At 44.8% G+C, this 23159-nt stretch overlaps 1 protein-coding gene across 2 annotated transcripts; it reads right to left on the bottom strand.

Annotated features, from left to right (window-relative positions):
- Positions 1-4423: 4423 nt before the first annotated feature.
- Positions 4424-18197, bottom strand: LOC149360995 (uncharacterized). 2 transcript variants are annotated; one of them, XR_016288367.1, is made up of 4 exons: positions 18016-18197; positions 17373-17482; positions 5685-6482; positions 4424-5473 (listed from the first exon to the last, which is right to left on the bottom strand). XR_016288367.1 is itself a non-coding variant. In XM_089569437.1 (4 exons), exons 2-4 carry the CDS (start codon positions 17465-17467, stop codon positions 5363-5365), a joined length of 303 nt encoding a protein of 100 aa, XP_089425563.1. In that variant the 5' UTR covers positions 17468-17482; positions 18016-18197; the 3' UTR covers positions 4695-5362. The 2 variants fall into 2 exon arrangements, 1 of the variants encoding a protein (XP_089425563.1); XM_089569437.1 differs by having other exon boundaries at positions 4695-5473; positions 5685-5781.
- Between the last annotated feature and the right edge of the window lie 4962 nt (positions 18198-23159).

Raw genomic sequence — 23159 nt, forward strand, 5'->3', positions numbered from 1 at the left:
TTTTTCTGTTTGATAACGCGTTGCTGAGGCTCATGCGAATCTCTAAGCGAGAGGGGGTTTTAACTCGTAGAAAATCTGTTACCTGAAACCATGTATCAGTAGCATATGCCCATCTCGTCCTTTCTTTTGGTCACTCAACTTGCTCATTACATTCGTTAGCTTTTGCGTTTGCATATATGCTTTTGCAGCCCTAAGAATATTTGCTCAAGGTGCATCAACTTTCAACATGCATCACGGAGGTAGAAGCATTGGGAGGCGAAAGTTGCCTCTCTCCCGCGACCTCGAAGAGTCACAGGCGTAGACTGCTTCCTTCGACCTCTGCCGGATGCTGCCCTTGTCGGATCCCCGAAGATGACGCGCACATTTCCATGCTTCCGTCGGAGAGTATTTCTGCGGCAAACTTTTCCTTCACAATAATGTCACGCTGCCCTGACTTACTGTGTGATAAACCGTGGCTTCATAGTACGGAAGGCAATCTATGTTAAAACTCCAACCATTGATGGGCCTGTGGCTCGGCGCTCTTTCGCCTATTGGTGGGCTGCCCTTTTTATCCGACGGTCGTGAAGGAAATTTATTGCGTACACATGGTGCAGGCGAAGGATTTTAGCTTTGTGTGCTTACCTTCAGGGACTTAGGGACCACGAGAGAGAGGCATTCAACAAAGCTTGGTGAAGAAGTAAAAGATGAAGAGCTGAATATATGCTCCTGGCGACAGCATCGGTCATAATTAAGTCAACACGTACATCATAGCCTGCTTATTCACGTGTCTTCTTCAGCCGGAACAAATCAATCGAATAAAATTCAGTGCCAGGTTGTTCTCCAAAGTCATTGTAAGCTGCAAGTAATCCATCATTACACTTTATAACTTCTTATGGTTTCGTGGTATTGTTTGATTTGCTGCTTTCGATTCAGTGAGCATGCAATTGTTGAACCTTTATATAAGATAAGACAAATGAACAACACTATACGAAGGCATCGCATTTATTCACATTCCCTCCGAGGGGGACGCACCACACGAAATGTTTGTGGAAAGCATTACACTATATACAAATCTATTTCAATATATGCATTGAGGGTGTCAGTTAATACTGTGACAATCATTTTTATTTAAGTTCTTTTCCTGTGCCACTTTCCGCATGTATTTCATAAATAGTCAGCACTGCAGACTCTGTGTCTACGCTGCACTTTGATAATGCACAGACGCCTGATATTGGGAGCTTCTTGAAGTCGCTGAGTGGTACAACTCGCACAAATGCTTGATGCTCGCACGGTCTCAATCCTTACAAAATTTCGACATTGTTATTTTCTCAGTGCCCCGTGTTCCCAATGTAACGTTGCCTCATACGCATTGCGAGGGAGTAGTTCAGAATCTTCACGATAATGTGATTTTTATGTTAACGCAAGGAAACCTTACATGAAAGGTGTCCAGAACGTGGTCGATTGTGCACCAAAACACATCGCAGTCGTCCATACTCTTAAGAAAAAAGTCTTCTGCGCAGCGAAGCATGTTAAATGGTTGGGTGTTTGGGCGCAGGAGTTCACCCCTCATTTGCAGAGCGTCAAAGAGGCTTCTTTCATCGTTGGCACTGCAAAAGAGACGCGCTACATTTTGAGCAGAGAAACACTTCTCTTTAATTCCTACTCAGGAACAGTCATATAATATAAAACTGCGTTCACGACTTCTGCATCGTTGTTGTCCCTGCACAGCACCTCACCGCTCTCCAATTCTTCGTTTTCAATGATGTCGTCCAACTTCTCTTTTAGCTCATCAAGCGGTGATTGTTCTGAATCCCTTTTAAAATTTTTCGGAAAGCAGAAAAATGCAGTACCGATCCTTCTTCTCGGGCTTCGCAGTTGCCGAACTTGGGTGGTTTCAGCAAGCTATAGGCTTAGTATCCAATACAGCAGCAAAAATGTAGGCATACCAGGATGGTCATTCTCACCTGCAGCTTGATGAGTTTTCCCAAAAAACCGTTCGAGTGGATCTTGATTGAACGTTGCGGTGAGGACGTATCCGAACCTGCATGCACTGAGCAAATATTGTGTGAGGTCTAATGTTGACAACATCGTAACTCGCAGGCCTTCAGCAGTTGATTGGGTGAAGAACATATCTTTTGTTATCAGTCCAGTTCGGAGGTCGCTTTCCCATGCGTTCCGCCATTGCAGGCTTTCCGTAATCATAGAGAGGTCATAACTTCCATTGTGCACTCCTTCACCTGGATGCCGCCTATTCATGGCGTCGAACAAGTCATTCATTCTCTCTGTGAAGGCGATGGTCCCAGCAGCTTTAACAGCATTCAGCACTTTCATTTCGCTGTAATATTTGATTGCCGAGGTGATAGATCGGCTGAAGACTTGTGTTGCAAGTTTTACACACATCAAATCCGTGTGTGATGGGTATATATGATGGTTTATTATCTTAGGACACACCTTGGGACCACCAGCCTTATTGATGTCTTCCTTGTATACAGCCATGTAATAGCTCCAGTACACCCACTAGTGCTCCATTGACTTTCAAGAGTCGCTGCTTCAGCAACCTGTCGCTGATGCACTTTAAAAGATGTGGTACGTCAGAGAACATGTAGACTTTCCTCTGCTCATTTAATGGATGCCGAAAGAACTGCTTGAGAGCCTGAAGTTTTCCATCTACGCCAAATTGGGTCCTCATTTTCCTACAGGTGCTCGCTCCGTCGCATACAATGCCATCAACAATGGCGCTAGCCTCTTCCAGCATTATGCTGGCTTAGATAACCAAGTGGGTCAGAACTGTGCCTTTTGTGGCTCTTTTCGAGGCAAACACGCCCACTGGCAGAGCATAGCTTTCCCCAAATGGAAAAAAACATGAAAACAAGTCCATGATTCGCCAGCGCAGAGCACTCTCCACAACATTTTCCGTGGTGTACGAGGCCAGTGTATGTCAGCGTTGTGGAAATTACAAATTTTCTTTCCCTCACCTGTATTTTGTAAAAGAGGAGCATTCCATGTCTGAAATTCTGATTTTCCTGCCATTTTTTTGTCGAGTGCCTCAAAAAAATTTCAATCGAATCCACACTTCATTCTTACCATGTCAATATATTTTCTTATGGTTCTAACGCCGGGCAAAGGCAGTATTTGTTCTCTTGAAGGAATCTGTAGCCCGATGGTGTACGGATATGTAGAAGACACAGTAGGAGCCAGTTGTCACTATAGCGCCTACCGTGTTTTGACACAGCCTGTGCAGCTGCTACACGTTCCGTCAGGAGCATGCGATGCGTTTCAGGAAGGTTCGCCTTCTGTGCCAGGTTTCCAATTTCATTTTCAGTTAGTGTTTTGAAGTGCTCTTAGAACTTAAGTAGTTCAGTCTCTAGTGCTTCCTTCTTTTTTCGCAGCCTCATCTTTGAGTGGTAGCAGGCAATGCATTGCTTGCGTAGTCTAATTTCTTTTCTTTTCGGAGTCTTATGCGTGACTGTTTCACTGGTTTTTATTTTCGCGCCTTGTGGACATGTAGCGTGTTTGATAATAATGCCTGGCGTGATGAACTGTGTGCTTCCACATCACTAAGGAGAAGGGGGCACCTATTGTGCCTCCAAAATCCAGTCTTGTTTACAGAGGCGCATTCTAGTGGAATTCCAGGAAAATTCTGCTTCACAGGGCCACCTCGACATACCCGTATTTAGTTAAATGTTTCCACCATGCTTGCTTGCAGTTGTCTGCTGGAAGCTCCTTGACAGGCTGTGGCTAGATGGTGATGTGCACCCATCCTGGTGGCGCTAGGCACATTGTCGCAAACATAGCAGCTCAGTGCATGATTGTATTTTATATCTTCCTTGGTGCCCCTGATTGTGATGGCCACCCAGCGGGAACAAGTGCTGAGCCCCTTGGTAGACAAGGTCGGTGCCTTGCCAAGCTTATCAGTTGTACCTTTATCTTCTGGCCTCGCCATCTGTCTGGTGTTGTTGAGGCCTTTACTGTCAGCATAAGTGCATATGCAGCACTACTCGTTTACACTGTCAAGCAGTGTATTCGTGCAATCAATAAAGGAAAAGGCTGAGTTCAACGGTGCGCTAATACAGAACGGCATTCCTAATGATGTTAAAATAAAAATTGACTTTTCACAATCCCTCAAAATGGTCTTGCTGAGTGTGTAAATTCTGCGCCAAAATGCTTCTGTAAAATTGTTATTGGGTTAAAGTTATTAGGTACAAAGAATGTCCACATGTACAACAAATGTATACACAAGAATATTAATGAAATTGATGCGCAAAGAGTACGTTGCGATTTTATTATTTTGAATTTATTTGTGAGAAATGTTCTCTCCAACTGCTGCATTTGCAAGGTATTTTTGTGATGGACCCGACACTAGCCTTGGCTATGGGCCCAGTACCAATGTACATAGTTTCATTATACTTATTTCAGGTTTCAAATACAAATTTTTTTTTAAGCGGCATATGATGGGTCTCCTGCGGCAAGTCTGTGAATATGTCGCAGGTGCTACTCCAGAGCCCTGTATTTTTCTTCGAGGCTCTGCAAAAGGTTAATGAAGTGGACACAACCAGAGTGGAAGCTTGGGCGAATTGGTGATGGTTCTCTTGCCACATAGCGCTGAACAGACAAGGACACACAGGGAGACACACAAGACGGGAGCTAACTTACAACTGAAGTTTACTGCATGAAACCAGGCAATATGAGGTCATTCTTAATAGAGAGGAGTAAATAAAAACCTATGAAATAAGGAAGCACACAAACAGCGTTATCGTTGAACACCACTTTATGGATTAGCAGACGTGAGAAGCATTTCCTTGTCAGATAAAAACACTCAGGCAGCACTGATGCACTGACGCACACAACCAGTTCATCACCTTCGTCTTCACGGCGTGTGGTTAGTTCCGATTCCTCGGGGATCACGTGGCCTGGGCTTCACGTAGGCCTAAAGATCCCAGCCGCAGCTCGCAGTACTCGTTGGGTGGCACTGCGCGGAAGTTGGTCTGCCATCGTGCGACTGTATATGGATTAGCAGACGTGAGAAGCATTTCCTTGTCAGATAAAAACACTCAGGCAGCACTGATGCACTGACGCACACAACCAGTTCATCACCTTCGTCTTTGCGGCGTGTGGTTAGTTCCGATTCCTCGGGGATCACGTGGCCTGGGCTTCACGTAGGCCTAAAGATCCCAGCCGCAGCTCGCAGTACTCGTTGGGTGGCACTGCACGGAAGTTGGTCTGCCATCGTGCGACTGTATATTAGCAGACGTGAGAAGCATTTCCTTGTCAGATAAAAACACTCAGGCAGCACTGATGCACTGACGCACACAACCAGTTCATCACCTTCGTCTTCGCGGCGTGTGGTTAGTTCCGATTCCTCGGGGATCACGTGGCCTGGGCTTCACGTAGGCCTAAAGATCTCAGCCGCAGCTCGCAGTATTCGTTGGGTGGCACTGCGCGGAAGTTGGTCTGCCATCGTGCGACTGTATAGTTGACCTTGGGACGATGGTGCCTGCAGCAGAGCAAGCAAACGAATGTCACCAGTTATAGCAGCTGGAACACTAAGTAGCTAGGAGTGTAATTATTAGACCCCAAAGAATGCTAAAGGCTAACTAAAAAGAAAAGAAGTATCTTGCAACATGGCTGTGCATCTCTGCCTGCAAGACTGCTTTCTTTTCGCTCACATCTGATAAAATTAAATAGAATGAAAGGTTCTGCCATACCTCTGGCTTCAAGCTTGGCTCAGAAGCTGCCTCGTTCAATGCGTCCATTGCCTGACCACAGCAGCTGGGGTCTTGGTGGGTGTCTGGTTCCTGCAAACTGGCAGGAGGTGAAGGCACAGAAGTGCCTGCAGGTGCCTCGCCTTGCAGGTTTCCCTTCACGGGCATAAAAAAAACACAGTGCCGAGCACCTCTCACCCAGTGCCAGCTGGCCCAGCTAGACACAGTCGGCAGGTGTGAGCTGTAGGCTGCTAGAAAAGGGGCCATCCAAAGGCCCTCTGCCCAAGTGCCTGGTGTTTGCACAAGGCGCTTTGGCTCCCTGCCCAACAGCTACACACCCCAATGTCAGCATGTACTTCGTAGATCCAAGTCCCAGCCGAGTTTGGGACGCTGTAAACTTCATCATGCTTTTGCACAATAGCTTCGGTAGCCATGTTTGGGACCTTGTCTAGAAGACGGTCAATGCTATTTCGATGCGCCGCTTCTCTGTTGTGAGCATGGCGAAGAATTCTTGTTTCAAAATACTTCTCCCACGTTGTTGTTATACATTCCACCAAGGCCACTGCACTGTATGTCTTTGTTCTGCCCAAGACAATGTCCTTCCTTTAGAATTCGAATCGATGCCTCGCTGTAATTGTACATGTTCTGTCCCCTTATAATAATGCCTGCCTGGTACATAGCCACCCATTCCTCCTCAGTCTTCAAGAGCGAGTAGACTCTTTGCACGTAGCCCTGGTGAGGCAATGAGTGAAGCGCTGATTTCGCTTCCTCAAAGTCTTCCGTGCTCTTTGAATACAGGACCTATGAGAGAAATGTGAACAATCGGGAGTGTATTAACCATGTTTAATGAATGTAATGATGCACAATAGTTTTTCTTTTTTTTTGCCGTGATCATACACGAGGAGGCATTTTGTAGGAGAAAATTTTAGTTAAAAAAGAAAACAACTAAACTCAAATTCTCCAGTTCCTTCTGAAGCCATTTTACTAGCAGCTCATAATTCAGTTCCAGATCAGTCATTAGGATTTGGTTTCTGAAAAATTATTTCCAACTGCTTTTAGCTGTTTCGTAAGGTAAGGCTGTTTGGACACACATGTACAAGCACACACACGAAATGCCTGCAGCATCCATACTGGTGCATTATTCTCTGAGAGAAAACCGAACAACAGAAGAACGCAGAATGCATTATAATAAACAAGTGATATCACATAGTACAAAGCTCTTAACATGTACCATGAATTTTACGAGCAAAAGAATGAGGTAGTAGAAAGAAAAGTGAGCCAGTGCAGGAAAAGGAAGGAGATACCGAGGGAAAGATATGTATATTGTCTCTTCAAGTATAATAAGATAGTGAGCCCTTCTTTATGGCTGCAGAAGGGCAAGTTTAAATTACGGTTGGCTTTGCCAGATAAATTGCCTTCTGCATTCTATTACAGGTCACTCTAGAAAAGAACATCCAAATGCTTGAAAGTTGAGGCATCATATATTCCCATGCCACCAAGGAACGGCCTTATTTGGAATGATTGTTTCTTGTTTGTAAAGTGGACTATATTGTATTTTGAAGCATTTAACGTCATGTTTCACTTTTGTGCGAAGGGAGCGCTGTCTTAATGTCATCCTGTAGTACTATTACTAAATCTGCTTCTAAGCAAATGCCCAAGGGTGGTTAACTGAGCTAGTTGGTTCATATTTCGTGGTGGTTCCATGAGATCTGGTATAGTGAGGACAAAGAAAGGAACGGAGAGACAGACGTGGATGAAGCTGACGAAGCACCAGCTTCATCCATGTCTGCCTCTTCGTTCCCTTCTCTGTCCTCGCTCTTCCCATTCTGCCCTAACCATCCTGGAGGGGGAAGCTTCGTGGTAAGTGCAGCACACAACAGCTTACCGTTTGGTAGCACTTGAAACATCACTAGCAAGATCGTTTGTAAATACAATAGACCCCTAAAATGGACACCCAAGGCCACATACACTTGTTGAACTGCACACTGCTTCCTTCCCACTAGGCATGTTAGGAATGTTTGCTATTCAGAGTTTCTGCAATATTAAGCACTGAGCTAATAAATCTGAAGCCTTCCAAGAAGCCAGAGAAATGCAGTATACGAGGGGGTACCCAAAAGAAACCGGACTTATTTTTGTTTGAACTTATTTGTTCACATTTTCAGCACAGACCTTCAATATCCTTCAAAGTACCCTCCACTTACAATGATACGTTTGTCGAATCTTTCATTCCATTTTTCAAAACATTCTTTAAATTCATCTTTTGTGATGCTTGACAGTCCCTCCGTCGTTTTTTTCTTCACCTCAGCAACATCAGCGAAACGCTTTCCATTCACCTGTCTTTTCATTCTACGAAACAAAGAAAGTAGCACGGGGCAAGGTCGGGTGAGTATGAGGGTTGAGGAACAGAGGTCATGCCATTTTTGGTTCAAATTTGTCGTAGAGACAGGGCTGTGTGAGCAGGGGCATTGCCGTGGTGGAAAAACCAGTCATCCGTCTGCCACAAATCAGGCCACTTCCACCGAACACTGTTGCCCAATCTTTTCAAAACATACAAGCAGAAAGCCTGGCTAACTGTCTGACCCTGCGGAAAAAATTCTGAATGGACGACTCCTCTCACGTCGAAAAAACAAATCAGCAGTTTTGAGGTTTGATTTCACCTGACGAGCTTTCTTGAGGCGAGGTGAATTTGAAGTTTTCCATTGGCATGACTGTTGCTTTGATTCAGGATTTAATTCAGGAACACTTGAGTTGCCCCCATAGCGTCGTCCTTGAACGTCTTTCTGAATATTTCAAGAGTTTCCGTTCCACTTTTTTCGAGAAAAAATCAGAATTTCACCGGCGCACGCTGTTCACGAAAATCAGCCATTGCAAAAACGACACTCACACAAAACAGTCGTCACTCTAAAACTCTGCCTAAACTAGTCTGACCTCCTTCAGCGACGGCATTTGGCTTACTGACTCTGGAATGTTCGTTCTATGCATTCCTAGCGGCAAAATGCGGTACCACAGAAGCTGTGCCAATTCAAAAAATTATTCCGGGTTTTTTTGGGTACCCCCTCGTACTGGGAACAAAATGTTGAGATCAATTCTATGAGTTGTGTTTCACAAAATAAGCCTGACCCAAGTCCACGTTGCATTTAATGGAAAAATGACCATTGTTTTGTAGATGACTTCATCATTATCATCATCAATCTCACTATGCCCACCTGCAGGAAAAACACCTCTCCCATGGGCCCCTTATCCCTGCAAACTTCTTAATATCATTGACCCACCTACTTTTGTGCCACCCCCAGCTACGCTAGCCTGCTCTCGGAATCTAGTCCGTTACGCTTAACAAAAAAATTAGAGTACTGACGCATACCAAATATGATGTCTTTTTACGAAGTGATTGGTACAAATGTACACCCTTTTGTTGTACAAAGCCAGTGGCCAAAATGAATTGAAGAGAAGTCGTTGAGTTTCTAGAGCCAGTCAGATTGCAATTTTACTATATGTAGGCATGTGATACAAACACAGCCTGCAACTTCTAATGGATTAAAACACAGTATATTTTCGATAGTCGAGCCCACTTATAACGGCCACAGATATAACAAACGCTCGGTTATTACACACAGGGCGGCGCTACCGTCAAAATATGCATTAGGGCAATGGCAATGCATCCCAGATAGGACGAACAACTGTAGCAGAACCACTCGGTTATAGTGAACGAGGAGGTGGGGTAAACTTGCCCCCGAAGTCGAAAAACTCATGCTTTGCACAAATGCGAAGACCAAAGAGCATCTCTCATTCCCTATGACACCATCCCGGAGAAAACATGGTGACAAAAAAAAAGCATCAAAACGTGACATCGAAACTGCACACAACCGCCAGCCAAGTGTGCACCAATGGTCTGCAAGTCAATCGTTTCATCTACGCTGGTTGGAAAAAGTATGTAAGTAGGAGAAGCGCAGTGGGCACTAGACAGGGGCAGCGTTGAAAGTGAAGCTACTCAGCACACTGTCGGGGATGAATCAACGGCAGCGATTTGAAAAGTTGGAATGCCTCGCTGGAATAGCAGGTACGCGACTCCTGCCCAGTCGACTAGACCTTTTCTGCTTTGTGCAGACGGCGCGCAGACAACAAACAGTGCAGCTGATACATTCTGTGCCAACGTACACTCTACATATAGGCCCAGGAACGACACATGACGCTGTCAAAAGCCCCGGGGATCAGACGCATGTGAATTTCTTTCAACGCATCTTTGATCCACAACTATTTGGATGTCTCATGGGATGACTTCGTTGGTGCAGATGGCAACATTGCAGAGATGTGCTCTAAGGAAGCTATTCTACGCGAAGCACGAGCACTCTTCAACCAACAGGAATTTGATTTAAGGTGCTCGAACTGCCACCAGCTACTGTGAACGATTCATCTGCGATTAGCTATAAGTTATAACGTGTTCGTAAAGCATACTGTTAGCAGCAAATGTCTCAGCGAGGAGAACATGACCGCTCTGCAGAGATTGGAAAGCACCGTGGTAGGGTCAGCTTTGAAGAAGTAGATACACAAAGCTCACTTTCTAAAAAACTAAATGCCCTTTTCGCCGGACTTAGGTTTCTTGGCTGTAATATGGGAACTCCATTTACTATGAAAATCAGATAAAAAGAACACCACCAGATTGACTGTCAGGTTCATTACAAGTGGGCTCGACTGCATTCATTATTTAAAGCAATTTTCTAGCATAACTGTCAACTTTCGACATTGAAAGTCGAGAAAAAAAAAACAGTTTTCTTGAGTACAGCAAATCTGTAAGGCATGGCTAGCTACAAGCAGCTTCACTATAGTGCACTGCACGGGCTCGGACGGGCCGGGCCGGGACATGATCTGTTTTGCCGGGCCTGGGCCGGGCCTGAAGTTGCGGGCCCGGGCTGGGCTCGGGCTTAAAGCTGCGGACCCGAGTCGGGCTTGGGTCCGTACAGAAACGGCTGGTGTCCGACTATTCATTCACTACTGCAGAGTGAAGTGCACAACTGCGGCATTGGAGCACCGACACGGATGAGCTATGGGTTGTAGTACGCGCTGAGAAAAAAACTAAGCTTTATTCATTGACTTCCGTGGTGGCTTAGTGGTCAAGGCGCTTGATTACTGAGCCGGGGAACCAGGGTTTGCTCCTAGCCTCGGCGGCCGCATTTCTATTGGGCGGCAAGCATGACAGCCATGTACTTTGCAGTATAATTGCTCGTTGAAGAAACCCAGGTGGTCGAAATGATACCCAGCCCTCTGCTTCGGTGTCTCTCACAGCCTGACTCCCCTTTGGGCCTTAAGCCCCAAAAACATAGCTTTTATTTTATGGCTATATTTTTCTCATGTGCGAAAATCCACAAACTAAAGCGCGTTTGGTTTTATTTTTGATCAGCTAACCGGAACGTCTCGTTGCCTGGTTGTCATGGCAAGTGTTTTGCCCTGTAAGTTATCACATGGTTCGTGCGTTATCTTCTGTTCCATCAGTAAGAGTAAAATTCAACCGGTCTTAATTGGCTATTGATCGTTCGTCATCCCAAACATACCTATACGCTATTACAAATGCATTAGGGAAGAACATATTAGTTTTGGACGCTTATAGTCTCCAAACACACACCGTGAAATACTCAAGCCTTTTAGCTTTTCGTTTCTGCTGAAAGGCGACCAGTTCGGCTATGAGTTCAACCTGTGAGATCGCGCTCACTAAAAAAATGTCATCCCACTGCTTGCTAGGCAGCTTTAATGTTTATACTTCCGGGCGGCAAAATATAACTGATTAAAATCATAGGGGAATGCAGGGTAGTCTATTATGTGCGTATGCAGCCCTTTTTTATTTGGCTCTCGAAACTTCCGAGTTTATCATTGCGCACCTACACGAGATCACTTTTCAAAAGACGGGCCTGGTGAGCACTACACTTCCTTCTGGGTTAAAAAGAACCAACTTTATGCAAGCCAAACTGTGGTTTCAGAACCTTTGTCGGCCAATTTCTTATCGGTCTAGTAGCAGTCTACTTGCTCAGAGTGAGCAGTATATCTCAAGCGTTATTGTGAAACAGGCCGGGCCGGGCCCGGGCTGGGCTTCACTCTGGTATTCACGGGCCGGGCCGGGTTCGCTAGAGCGATAATTTAGCGGGCCTGGGCCGGACTTGGGCTTCAGGTCTCGAGCCCGGGCTGGGCCTCAGATTGAGGCCCGTGCAGTGCTCTACTTCACTAGATGCCACCAGCTGCCCCAGCGAGAATGAAGTTACGATGAGCAGAGCAGCACGTCAGGTGGCCAGGCACACTGTTGTCATCATCATCAGCCTGACTACGCCCACTGCAGGGCAAAGGCCTCTCCCAGGTCTCTCCAACTGACCCTGTCCTTTGCCAGTTGCGGCCACTGTATCCCCGCAAACTTCTTAATCTCATCCGCCCACCTAACTTTCTGCCGCCCCCTGCTACGCTTGCCTTCTCTTGGAATCCGCTCCGTTACCCTTAAGGACCAGCGGTTATCTTGCCTTCGCATTACATGCCCTGCCCAAGCCCACTTCTTCCTCTTGATTTCGACTAGGATGTCATTAACCCGCGTTTGTTCCCTCACCCACTCCACCCGCTTTCGATCTCTTAACGTTACACTTATCATTTTCCTTTCCATAGCTCGCTGTGTTGTCCTTAACTTAAGGTGAACCCTCTTTGTTAGCCTCCACGTCACTGCCCCATAGGTGAGCACCAGTAAGATACAGCTGTTTTATACTTTTCTCTTAAGGGATATTGGTAAACTGCCATTCATGATCTGAGAGAACCTGCCATATGCGCTCCACCCCATTCTTATTCTTCTCGTTATTTCCCTCTCATGATCCGGATCAGCGGTCACTACATGCCCTAAGTAGACATATTCTCTTACTACTTCCAGCATCGCGCCACCAATTGCGAACTGCTGTTCTCTTGCTAGACTGTTGAATGTTACTTTGGTTTGCTACATGTGCACTCTTGTGCAGCCAAACTATTCTGTGAATGACACAGTTATGGACACTTCGCCCCTATTGCCTGCCCTTCATTTCTAAGAAAACCTGCCATCGAGTACAGACAGAAGACAATCTAAAGAGCACAATCGAGGCTCCTAATTATCTGCGGCGGAGAATTTTAAAGGGGGACGAGAGTCTTAAAACTGACCTTTTTATTTGTGGCTACAATCTGATGAAATTTTGCACACAGATGTGTTTTTCTCTTCTGCATTTAAAAATGTAGTCATAATTGAGCTGGCGGTCTTAGATCAAGAGTTATCTTAAATTCTAAAGTGCAAGTAGGGAATTTGTTACGCAGTTTTAATGAACTTTCTCAGTGCATTTTGTTGCTTTTAATTACATGAATTGATAGCCAGCAAATTCTCATACTCGATGACATTCTTACTTTTTTTGTTTATGCCATATATAAATAGCAATTTACAATTAGCTTAACAAGTTGCAGTGTAAAATAATGCGACCTTTTACTCTCGACATAGTATATCAGGATGACATGCCTTTGGAGAAAAATGAAGAATGTCATCGGGTATGGGAACTCTCTGGCTATCAATTCATGTAAATAAAGGCAACAAAATGCACAGAGAAAGTTCATTAAAGCTGCGTAAGAAATCACGGTTTGGTTTGGTTTATGGGGTTTAAAATCCCAAAGCGACTCAGGCTATGAGAGACGCTGTAGTGAAGGGCTCCGGAAATTTTGACCACCTGGGGTTCTTTAACGTACACTGACATCGCACAGTACATGGGCCTCTAGAATTTCTCCTCCAAAGAAATTTCAGTCGCGGCGGCCGGGGTCGAACCCGCATCTTTTGGGTCAGCAGCCGAGCGCCACAACCACTGAGCCACCGCGGCGGCGTAAGAAATTACCTAATTACATTCTAGACTTTGTAAGATTTAAGACCGCCAACTCAATTATGATTACATATTTGGAATCAGAAGAGAAAAACACATCTGTGTGCAAAATCCATAAATAAAAAAGTTCGTTTTAACACCCTCGTCGCCTCTTAAAGGTGCAGTGAAGAGGAATCTGAATTCGTCTTTTTGCCGCGGGAACTCAATCTACATGTTCCGAGGATTCTTAGAAACTTCGATTTATTGCCCTGTGTGGCCGATTTCCCTAATTAAATCGAAATAACGTCCAGCTCCCGCCTTTTTTTTTAATGCTCCCCGTACGGTGGGCGGAGTCGACCAACGCGTGGAGTGCATTTCACCCAGTCCCGTGGCGGCTTGCCGCTCTGCCATCGGCAGAGTAATACCTAGTAATCCATAGTAGCAAATAGTCCGTGCATATTTTTATTTCTGTGGGCTTATTTTGTGGCTATATTAGCTGCGAATGAAACTATTCATTCACAGAAACCTAAAAATCAAAATAAAGCGAAACCAAAGCCTCCACGGAGCTGGCTGAAAGACGCTCCATGCGTTGGTCGACTCCGGCCACTGTACGGGGAGAATTAAAAAAAAAGAAAGGTGGGAATCGGACGTTAATCCGATATATATAATTAGGTAAATCGGCCACACAGGACAATAAGTCGAAGTTTCTAAGAATGCTCAGAATGTGTAGATTGAGTTCCTGCGGCACAAAGACGAGTTCAGATTCCTCTTCACTGCACCGTTAAGTGCAGTAAATTGAGAACAAAGAATTTTACAATATTCCACCGGTAGCTTCTCGCACGTTATACATTCTTGGGATGGCATTGCGCACATGAACAAACATACACTCTGTCTTCTTCTGCTCCTTCCTGTGTATGTTTGTTCGTGTGCGCAACGCCATCCCAAGAACGCTATGCACCAACTCGCTCAGCAAGAAGTTCTTCTACGTTATACATGCGGCCTTTTGCACAGGTGCGGCCCTGCACTTCACATCGTTGGCCCAAGATCATTGAGAAGTTGGCTCATTAGCCTAGTAGATGAGCTCGTTGTGGATATCTTAAAGAACAACAGCAAAAAAAAATTGCTCTATAATCATGTATTTTGCCTTCAAATATACTAACTCGAGGTGCTTTCTGAAGCAAATGATTCAAGAAATAAGAATACTACTCGCATTGTATTTCCACAGATATGGTAACACTGCTTTCGACAAGCACCAGTATCACGACAAATCCCACTGAAACGTGCGGGCATGCTGCTGCCACAGCCACAGCGCTTGACGTGCCATCTTGCTTGAGCGGATGGGGAAGCAAGCCTGCCATGGCACCAACATAGCGTTGTTCCTTCCCACATTCTGCATTTCAAGAGAATGCAGGCTCTTAAATTAACCACACTTCCATTATTCGTGCTACCATCCACAGACACAACATTATCAAACAAAAAAAAAGAGAACGTGGATGCGAACAGATAATCTTCTCTAAAAAATGCTAACATCCATGATTTTTCCTGCAATCACGAGACAGTAGGGGCCCCAGGCATAACGTTTCAAGGTATAATTTGAGATGTCAGGCCCTGGAACTTATTTAACTTTAATGTTTTTTATTAACAATGTGACACTGCATTGAAATATCTCTGTCCTTTAGTTTGATAAGGATGCTTGAGGAGTAAGAAACGCTAGCTATAATAAGAGGATCGGAAAACATCAGTTTGATATAAAGAGTGAAATTAAATACCTTGTGGGTAAGAAAATAATGGTTAGATTCACTAGCCGTTTGCTGTTGAACTGACAACTTATGTTTGCAGCCACTGGTAAACATTGGAAAGTGTGCATTAGACGACATCAGCACCATGATCATGGTGTCGTGAGACTGTTCTGACAGCTAGGTGATGCCAAGGAACACAACATACAGTTGCTACTTAATAACCATTTCATTTTTCTACATAGAGAGTAATTTATGGGAGCCCACCCCAAGTGGTCGTGTAACTGAAGGCCATTGTAGGTGTCATACAAATCTGCAACTCAAGAGATAAAGATCAGAGAAAAGTTGGCTTTGCGCTCGAGTGGATCATTGCTAAGCCAAGCCAAGAGAAAGAAGTGAAGAAAAACAAAAGCCAAGTCAGCGGAGAGAGTGGGAGGAGGGAAAGAACGTGGCAGCTGCGGCTCTGGCCGAATGCTTTAACTCAGCTGCTAAGTCACTCAGGACATTAACTGCAAAGCATGACCACTGAGTCAGACAGGCAGAGGAGAACAGTGGGGCTAAAAATGAACATGTAGCTGTGCCCTAGTTTAGCCAGTCTTTTACAGCGAAAACTGTAACACCTTTGCAGAAGCCATTTAGTAGAGCGAATTAAGAGGCTACAATTGCAGCTGTGTAGGGCATAATGCGTTAGGTGGACGCCATCACCATGTATCTCAAAGCATGATAGACACCTAATTCTACTGTACTGCGTGCTTTCATCTTTTAAATGATGTGTTAGACATTTGAATAGTACAACAACTTTGTCGGCATTTTGATTGCACTCCCTGAATCACCTTGACTGATGTAAATAAAATGACAGATCGATTAATTGACTGATTACAGCATGGTGTTTGCCTATGACCCCTGAATAAAATATAATTGAATTTCTTTTGTCATGCTGTTCCGGTTTCGATGTTATCAACCAACCGACGGTCGTGACGTGTAGCTGAACTACAGGTCACGTGAGAGAGAGAAAAAGTGCCATATAAACGCAGATACACAGTTTTGACTCACCACAGCACTGAAATAAGCCTGGTTCAAGACTAGAATGAGAACAAACGACATATCAGCTGCTACATTGCCGTTTTATCGCAGCTTACGTACATTAACTTCATCTACACGTCACAGCCATCGTTTGATTGATGAAACTAAAACAGCATCAAGAAAAAATTCAATTATAAATTATTCAGCAGTTGTAGGCAAATACAGTGGGGTGCTATGTGTATAAAAATGTCTAACGCATCATTTGAAAGAAGAAAACACGCAAGCAAAAATTAGGTGTCTACAGTTCTTCAAGATGTCCGCTGACCCTGGGAGCTAGTTACTACTATATGCCTTTCCTTTCCCAAAAACGAATGGAGTGTCTAGACTGCAAATAAGACAACACTGGGAACTAGACTGCTTCATGCAAAGAGGTCCTGGAGTCCGTGAAGTGTGCTGGGAATGGGATCAAACCAGAGGTCACAAGTGGAAGAAGGCAGAGTGTTCGTGTGAGCATTAGATGCCAAAACAGGCCTGCAAGACGCCCCACTGGGCAGAAGCCTGTGAAAAGTCGAACTGGCTCTGCCACTCCAGACCGCTCAGCTGCTAATGCCAATCAGTTTTTACTAATTAATGCGCTAAGCTGAGATCGAATATTTTTCGTTAGTGTAAACACAGAATTCTGCCTCAGACGGGGCAAAACCCAGTTTCCACATCACTATTCCTTTAGTATTTGACTGTCATTAAGGATTGCATCAATTTCTCACCAAAAAGATATTCATCTTAAGCTCACTAGGCTCAGATGTGGCGCGGGAAAAATAGAAACCCAGACAAGTTGGCAAGCATTGATATTGTTTGAGGACCATGCCAACACGGACAGAAAACCTTGATCCTGTTTAGGTTGTTCTGTCTGTGCCATGTGTAGCAAACAAACAGCATGCTAGCTTAGATCTAGTGCTTCCATCATTTAAGTTTCCTCACCGAGCATATGACCCATTCTTTATGTGGTTCTCATCGAGCAGTAAGTTAGCAATACCTTTTGGAAGGCTGACACGAAGTGGTGTTGGCCACCTTTGTCCACCTTGTTATGTGAAGAAGTGACCTACCTCTCCACTCCGCCTGTAGGATGGTCCAACAGCTGCTGTGCCGAGGGCCAGACATCACACAGGGCATCCTTCTCAGGCCGAGGAGAATCGGACATGAATGCAGCAGGGGCCTGCAACTAGAGTTGGCATCCGCCAAAAGGCAAGCATTCTTTCAGGTGCTGCAGGCAAGTGTAGTGTGTTTGTGCGCTTGGCCAGTTATTTTCATCTGTCAATGCAGCGAAGGAAAGCTATGAAATAACCTTTAAAACATTACCATGCCACTCTTTTGTGCTCTTGGGTAGTAAACGCATAAACCCATGTGTCAAGCATTGATATTACCATATGTGAAGTTTAGCTGTGCAAAAGTAAGCCTGGCATGGCGTGTAGGTGCTTTGATATTGTGAGACCTTCTTTTCTGATACCAGCTTCACAGGGAAAACTGATGTTAAGAAACTAAATTTGTTCAAAACAAAGGAAGTGGTCTGCATGTAATAGCATGGTTTCTAAACATCTGGAAGCAAGCATCTCACTTCCAACAACAGTGTTTCAGGTGCTGATGACGCCATTTGATTTGCCTTGATGAATAAGCAACATTAAATACAACTGTCACCCGTTCAATACTGTTTTTAATTTCCAGCTCCTGCATCAGTTCAGAAACTCTTACCTCTCTGTTTCCAAAGCATGTAGGGCACCGATGTTTCAGCAGAGGGAAAGCCAGACTGTAGCCCTCTGTGAGCTGTGTATGAGCACAGCTATTGGCACTGCACCAGCTTCTGTGGCTGTCAGCAGCACTGCAGCTGTGCTCCCTGAAGTGTCACACGAGGTCGCTGAGTCAACTAAGATGGGTTCTTGAGCTGACTCCAGGCTCTGAGCACAACGCATAATGGGTGTGACCACAACTGTTGCCCAAGAGTCATCTGCCTTACTGCTGGTGCAGACACCTGTGCGATCAGAACATGCAGAATGGTGGTTGTTCAGGAGACACGAATGCAGCAACATAGAGGTTATGTTCTTTGGAGGTTATGGCACTTTAATGAGCACTGTGGCATTTTGAAGTTCTCCTTTCTGTAGTAACTATATTTTATCACTTTGGTATGTGTTCGGTATGACTGAAAGTTTAGCGAGATGTGCGCACACAATCAGGAGTCAGATTTGTGAGCTACTCAGCATTGATACATAATACAAAAATCTGTCTCAGCGCGAACGAAACGGGACAACAAGAGAGAACAAACACAACAGGACGAGCGCTGCTTGTCGTGTTTGTTCTCTCTTGTTGTCTCCGTTTCGTTCGCGCTGTGACAGATTTTTGTATTGTGTATCAATACTGAGTAGCCCAAACTTCAGTACTTCTGCTCAATTTTGATGGCAGGACAAAGTGAAAAGGTGCGAAACAATGTTTTCAGCTTTCTACGGGAAATGCATCTCTCTTGGTTGTGTCAGAAATGATGTTGGATCACTGTTTTGGCTAGGGGGCATGACTGCTACCACAATGCTCATGACTGATGGCACACATGTAGTATGTGAAAAAACCCTGACCAAACTAGGCTGCAGATTAGTTAAAACATTTGGTGATAGCCGTGATGTCTCTCGGTTTCCCCTCCTCCTCTCATTTCTCTTCTTCTTTGTATTGGCTTACCTTGCAGGTTTCTTCTACTACTACTACTACTACTACTACTACTGCTACTACTACTACTACTACTACTTAGCCACCACGTAACTCAGTAGTTATGGTGCTTGGCAGCTGACATGAAAGACGCAGGTTTGATCATGGCTGCGGCGGTCGCATTTCAATGGAGGCAAAATGCTTAAAGACCCATGTACTATGCAATGTGACTGCATGTAAAGGAACCCCAGGTAGTCGAAACTATCCAGGGCCCTCTACTAGGGCGCCCCTCATAGCCTGAATCACTCTGGGATGCTTTGGGACTCCACAAAACCAAACCAAACTCAAAAGGGCGCTGAGGACAAATTGAAGTTGACCTGTTTCGATAGACTACGGTATTCTAATGACAAAGCAACCGCTGTCACCGAAAACAGAGCTTTTATAAGCTGGAAAACACCAAAAGGCGAAATAAAGATGCTGCCATCACCGGCCCATTTTGCAAGTAAAGCTGGATTCACACGACGGACCAAATCGCGAAGTGCCCTCGCGGATGGGCATCACGTGACCCTACGTCACTGATTCCCGCTGCTCCGCTTCACTCGCGAGCAGCGATTCGTGATATGGCCGAGAGACCTTTTCACACTTCGGATCGCTTGAGATCCTTGGCCGTGACTCTCAAAGCAGTAGCGGTTAAACTGTTTAGTCTGGCAACGAGCAAGCTTACAAAATCCAATACAAGCCTCTGGTCGAACCAAAGTACATGGGAGCGCGAAAAACTGCATAGTCCTGTTGACAGCTGCGAAGATGGAACCACTTGGCGAACTTTCTAACAGCCAAAGCGCGTCTTGTTCGTACGGTTCCAGGTTCACAGATGACGCAACCTTGTTTTTTCTTGCCCTTGTGGAAAGTTTTCCCGCTCTGTGGGATACCCACAGAGACGATTACGCCGATAATGCGCTTCGTGCCGCGCTGTGGCTGAACATCGGCGAGGAAATGCAGCTCAAGTACCCGGAATGCGGCCCATACACTCCAGGTACGTCTTAAAAAAACCCCGAGTTACCTATTTCCTCTAGTTCTCCTTCACGTTGTAATTTGTTCAGTTTCTCACGTGCGTTGTCCTGGGAGTACGTTCGCCGTTACTGGCATTCGCAGAGACGGTAGCAGGCTTGTCCCCTTCGCTACGGCAGTGTGCTGCGTGACAAACGAAATAACATTTCAGCGCAGGTGCTTTGTCGCGAGCCCGGTGCTTGTTCTTTTCTCGTGCGCGCGGCCTGGCGGCAGCGCCTAAGCGCAAGCGTTACCCGCCGAAACCACATGATCTATAAAATTTCGCTTGCTGCGCTCCGAAGAACATCGCTCGAAGATCCTACTAGCCTGTTCACGCCTGTGCTTTTTCGCCTGGTGTATACGCGCACGTATGGCAACTGCAAGCAAATATATATTGCTTCGAATGTGCGCTGTCTCGAGTGCGGTTATAAATCAAAATGTTGCTCATTGTTGCAGATCTCCTGCGCACATTCTTCAACAATAAGAGGAGGACCTATAGGGCAGAAAAGAAGAAAATACGAACCACGAAAAGTGGTCAGGCCGCTAGCGAAACCTACACTGGGAAATGGAAATTCTTCAACTCTATGGCGTTTCTGGACGCCACACAACCAACGGCATCGTCCAGAACGTATACCGAAGCTTTCGGCGAGGAATTCGAAGCGGTAACATTACAGCTGCCTCATGCACTATCCACATATCAGAACACATCAGGCCGTGTTTTGCATTAAACAAGTATGCCATTTTGTGCCAATGTCTTCCAAAGTGACAACTGCCTGTTTAATTTACCCAGCCCATATAGTATATTAAATAAGCTATAAAAGTTGGTTGTCTTCTGCCAATGTGTACAGCTATTTATCAATCTCTGTGGTGCTAGCTTCGTGTCTTGTGTTTCAAGTACTGCAAAATCGATACAGCATACTTGCACTGCGTTAAGAACATGCTCCCATTTTTTTTTTGATAGCGCTCAGCCTACAAAAACATTGCAGCATTAGCATATTACTGAAAGTGATGTGGTGTTTTTCATATCAGCCCGATGACAGAGGTACATCCCCTGACGTCGAGAGAGTTTCCAAGCCACCTCCTGGTGCCAGCAATGGAGAGCCTGACCGTCCCGTACTAGCACACAGCAGTGCCTCAAGGCCGGCAAATCGTGGGCAATTGCAGACTGACACGATGGTCAAAAGAACTGCAGCTATTGAAAAAATTGCAGCTGCCTTTCAGGAGCAAGAGGACGCTGCTGCGCACTTTGCAAAGGGCTCAGCAGCACTGATGCGGTCTTTGTCTCCTGTTGACTTCATCAGGTGCCAGAGAGAGGTACTCTCAGTTATAGAAAAATATGTTGCGAATAGTAACTGACTGTCTTTTTTTTTTACTGGCCAGCAGGCATTCTCTTCTTAGGACCCAGTCAAAAAAAAAGACGAACTGTCTTGGTACAAAGGACCCCACTGCCTGCAGTGGCCTTTTCTGATACCCGTGCCACATGGACAGATTTAATGTCATTAAGTGCTTACTGCCTTAAGTTTAAATGACATTCGTGTGGTGCCACACGCATAAATTTAATGGCATTAGCCTTACTGCCATTCGCGACCTACTGAGTTCGCCACAACTAATTCGCCCGTGCAATGCGTACTCTCATTCCCATTCCACACGTAGAAAAGTATGCAGCTTTGTAACAACTTAAGGCCTTAAGCATTTACTGCCATTTCTTGTGAGCGTGTGGCACGGGTATGACTGGGCTTTACTATGATACCAGAGGAACCAAAGAGCCATACCTAATGAAGTGTTGGTGGCAATTGTGTTTTAGCCAGTTCTAATACCAGAGCAACCAAAGAGCCATACCTAATGAAGTGTTGGTGGCAATTGTGTTTTAGCCAGTTCTAAGTAATCTTTTTTCATTTTGCTTCAATGTGATACCAGAGGAACTAAAGTGCCATACCTGATGAAGTGCTGACAGCAGTTGTGTTTTGGCCAGTTTTAAGTAATCTTTTTTTACTTTGCTTTAATGTGACACCCCAGGGAACCAAAGTGCCATGATAAAATGTCACAATGTCCAGTTTTCACGCTGATTGAATTAACTCGCTTCATTTGAACTCACGAAATGTCAAACAAACTTTTTTAGAAAAGCTCGCGCAAACTCCACATTGTTACATTTTATTATGTTTTTAACACACCAAAGCGACTCGCCGTGATGGAAAGTGACATTTCATTGTACACTTGTCTATGCAATTAGAGAAGTCTTTACTTCATATAACTGAAATGCTCACTAAGAGAATACATAGTAAGAAAACAGTGCCTAACTCCACATTATTAAGAGATATTGTTCATCCCCTTGCATTCGAATTACTGAGGGTTCTGATGTGCCATTGGGAACAGGTAGCTTTGTCAAGTGTACAGAAGCAATACCATAATTCTGCAGTCGCAAGTTAGCGAAGGGTGTACAAATTAACGTCATTTTCAGTCCGACTTTTATCTTGTTTTACATAACAAGTGCTGGAGATGCTGTGTTTGTGATCAGTGGTACGGCATGGAAAGTTTGTGATAGTGCTCATGCTAAGGCAAGGTGCCCATTGTTATGAAACTATTTTTTAATACTCAAGAACTGTGATACTATTTACATTGTACTTGTAATGCTCATTGTATGTTATTTTAATATTCACTTTGTACTTATATTTATTGCATGAGTGCAGAATGAGTTCTAATGCTACTCATCCGACAGTATACTCAAGAACTGTGATACTATGTACATTGTACTTGTAATGCTCAATGTATATTATTTTAATATTCACTTTGTACTCATATTTATCGCATGAGTGCAGAATGAGTTCTAATGCTACTCATCTGACAGTATACTCAAGAACTGTGATACTATGTACATTGTACTTGTAATGCTCAATGTCCGAGGGGGTACCCAAAAGAAACCGAACTGAATTTTTTGGTCAGAAAAGCTTCTGTGGTACCGCGTTTTGCCACTAGGAACGCATAGAACGAACATTCCAGAGTCAGTAAGCCGAGTGTCGTCGTTGAAGGAGGTCCGACTAGTTCAGGCAGAGTTTTAGAGTGGCGACTGTTTTGTGTGAATGTCGTTTTTGCAAGGGCTGATTTTCGTGAACAGCGTGCGCCGGTGAAATTCTGATTTTTGCTCGGAAAAAGTTGAATGG

This window comes from Amblyomma mixtum, chromosome 2 (assembly GCF_055824585.1).
Source record: "Amblyomma mixtum isolate Tamu chromosome 2, ASM5582458v1, whole genome shotgun sequence".
Classification (NCBI taxonomy): domain Eukaryota; kingdom Metazoa; phylum Arthropoda; class Arachnida; order Ixodida; family Ixodidae; genus Amblyomma; species Amblyomma mixtum.

Bases quoted from the DNA above. Each gene is read 5' to 3' on its own strand.
- LOC149360995 (XM_089569437.1), bottom strand. From the start codon at position 17,467: ATGTCCGATTCTCCTCGGCCTGAGAAGGATGCCCTGTGTGATGTCTGG. The intron at 5,782-17,372 runs GTAGGTCACTTC...ACCTCCTGCCAG, and splicing joins CCTACAGGCGGAGTGGAGAG to TTTGCAGGAACCAGACACCC. The intron at 5,474-5,684 runs GTATGGCAGAAC...GCTCTGCTGCAG, and splicing joins AGCCAAGCTTGAAGCCAGAG to GCACCATCGTCCCAAGGTCA.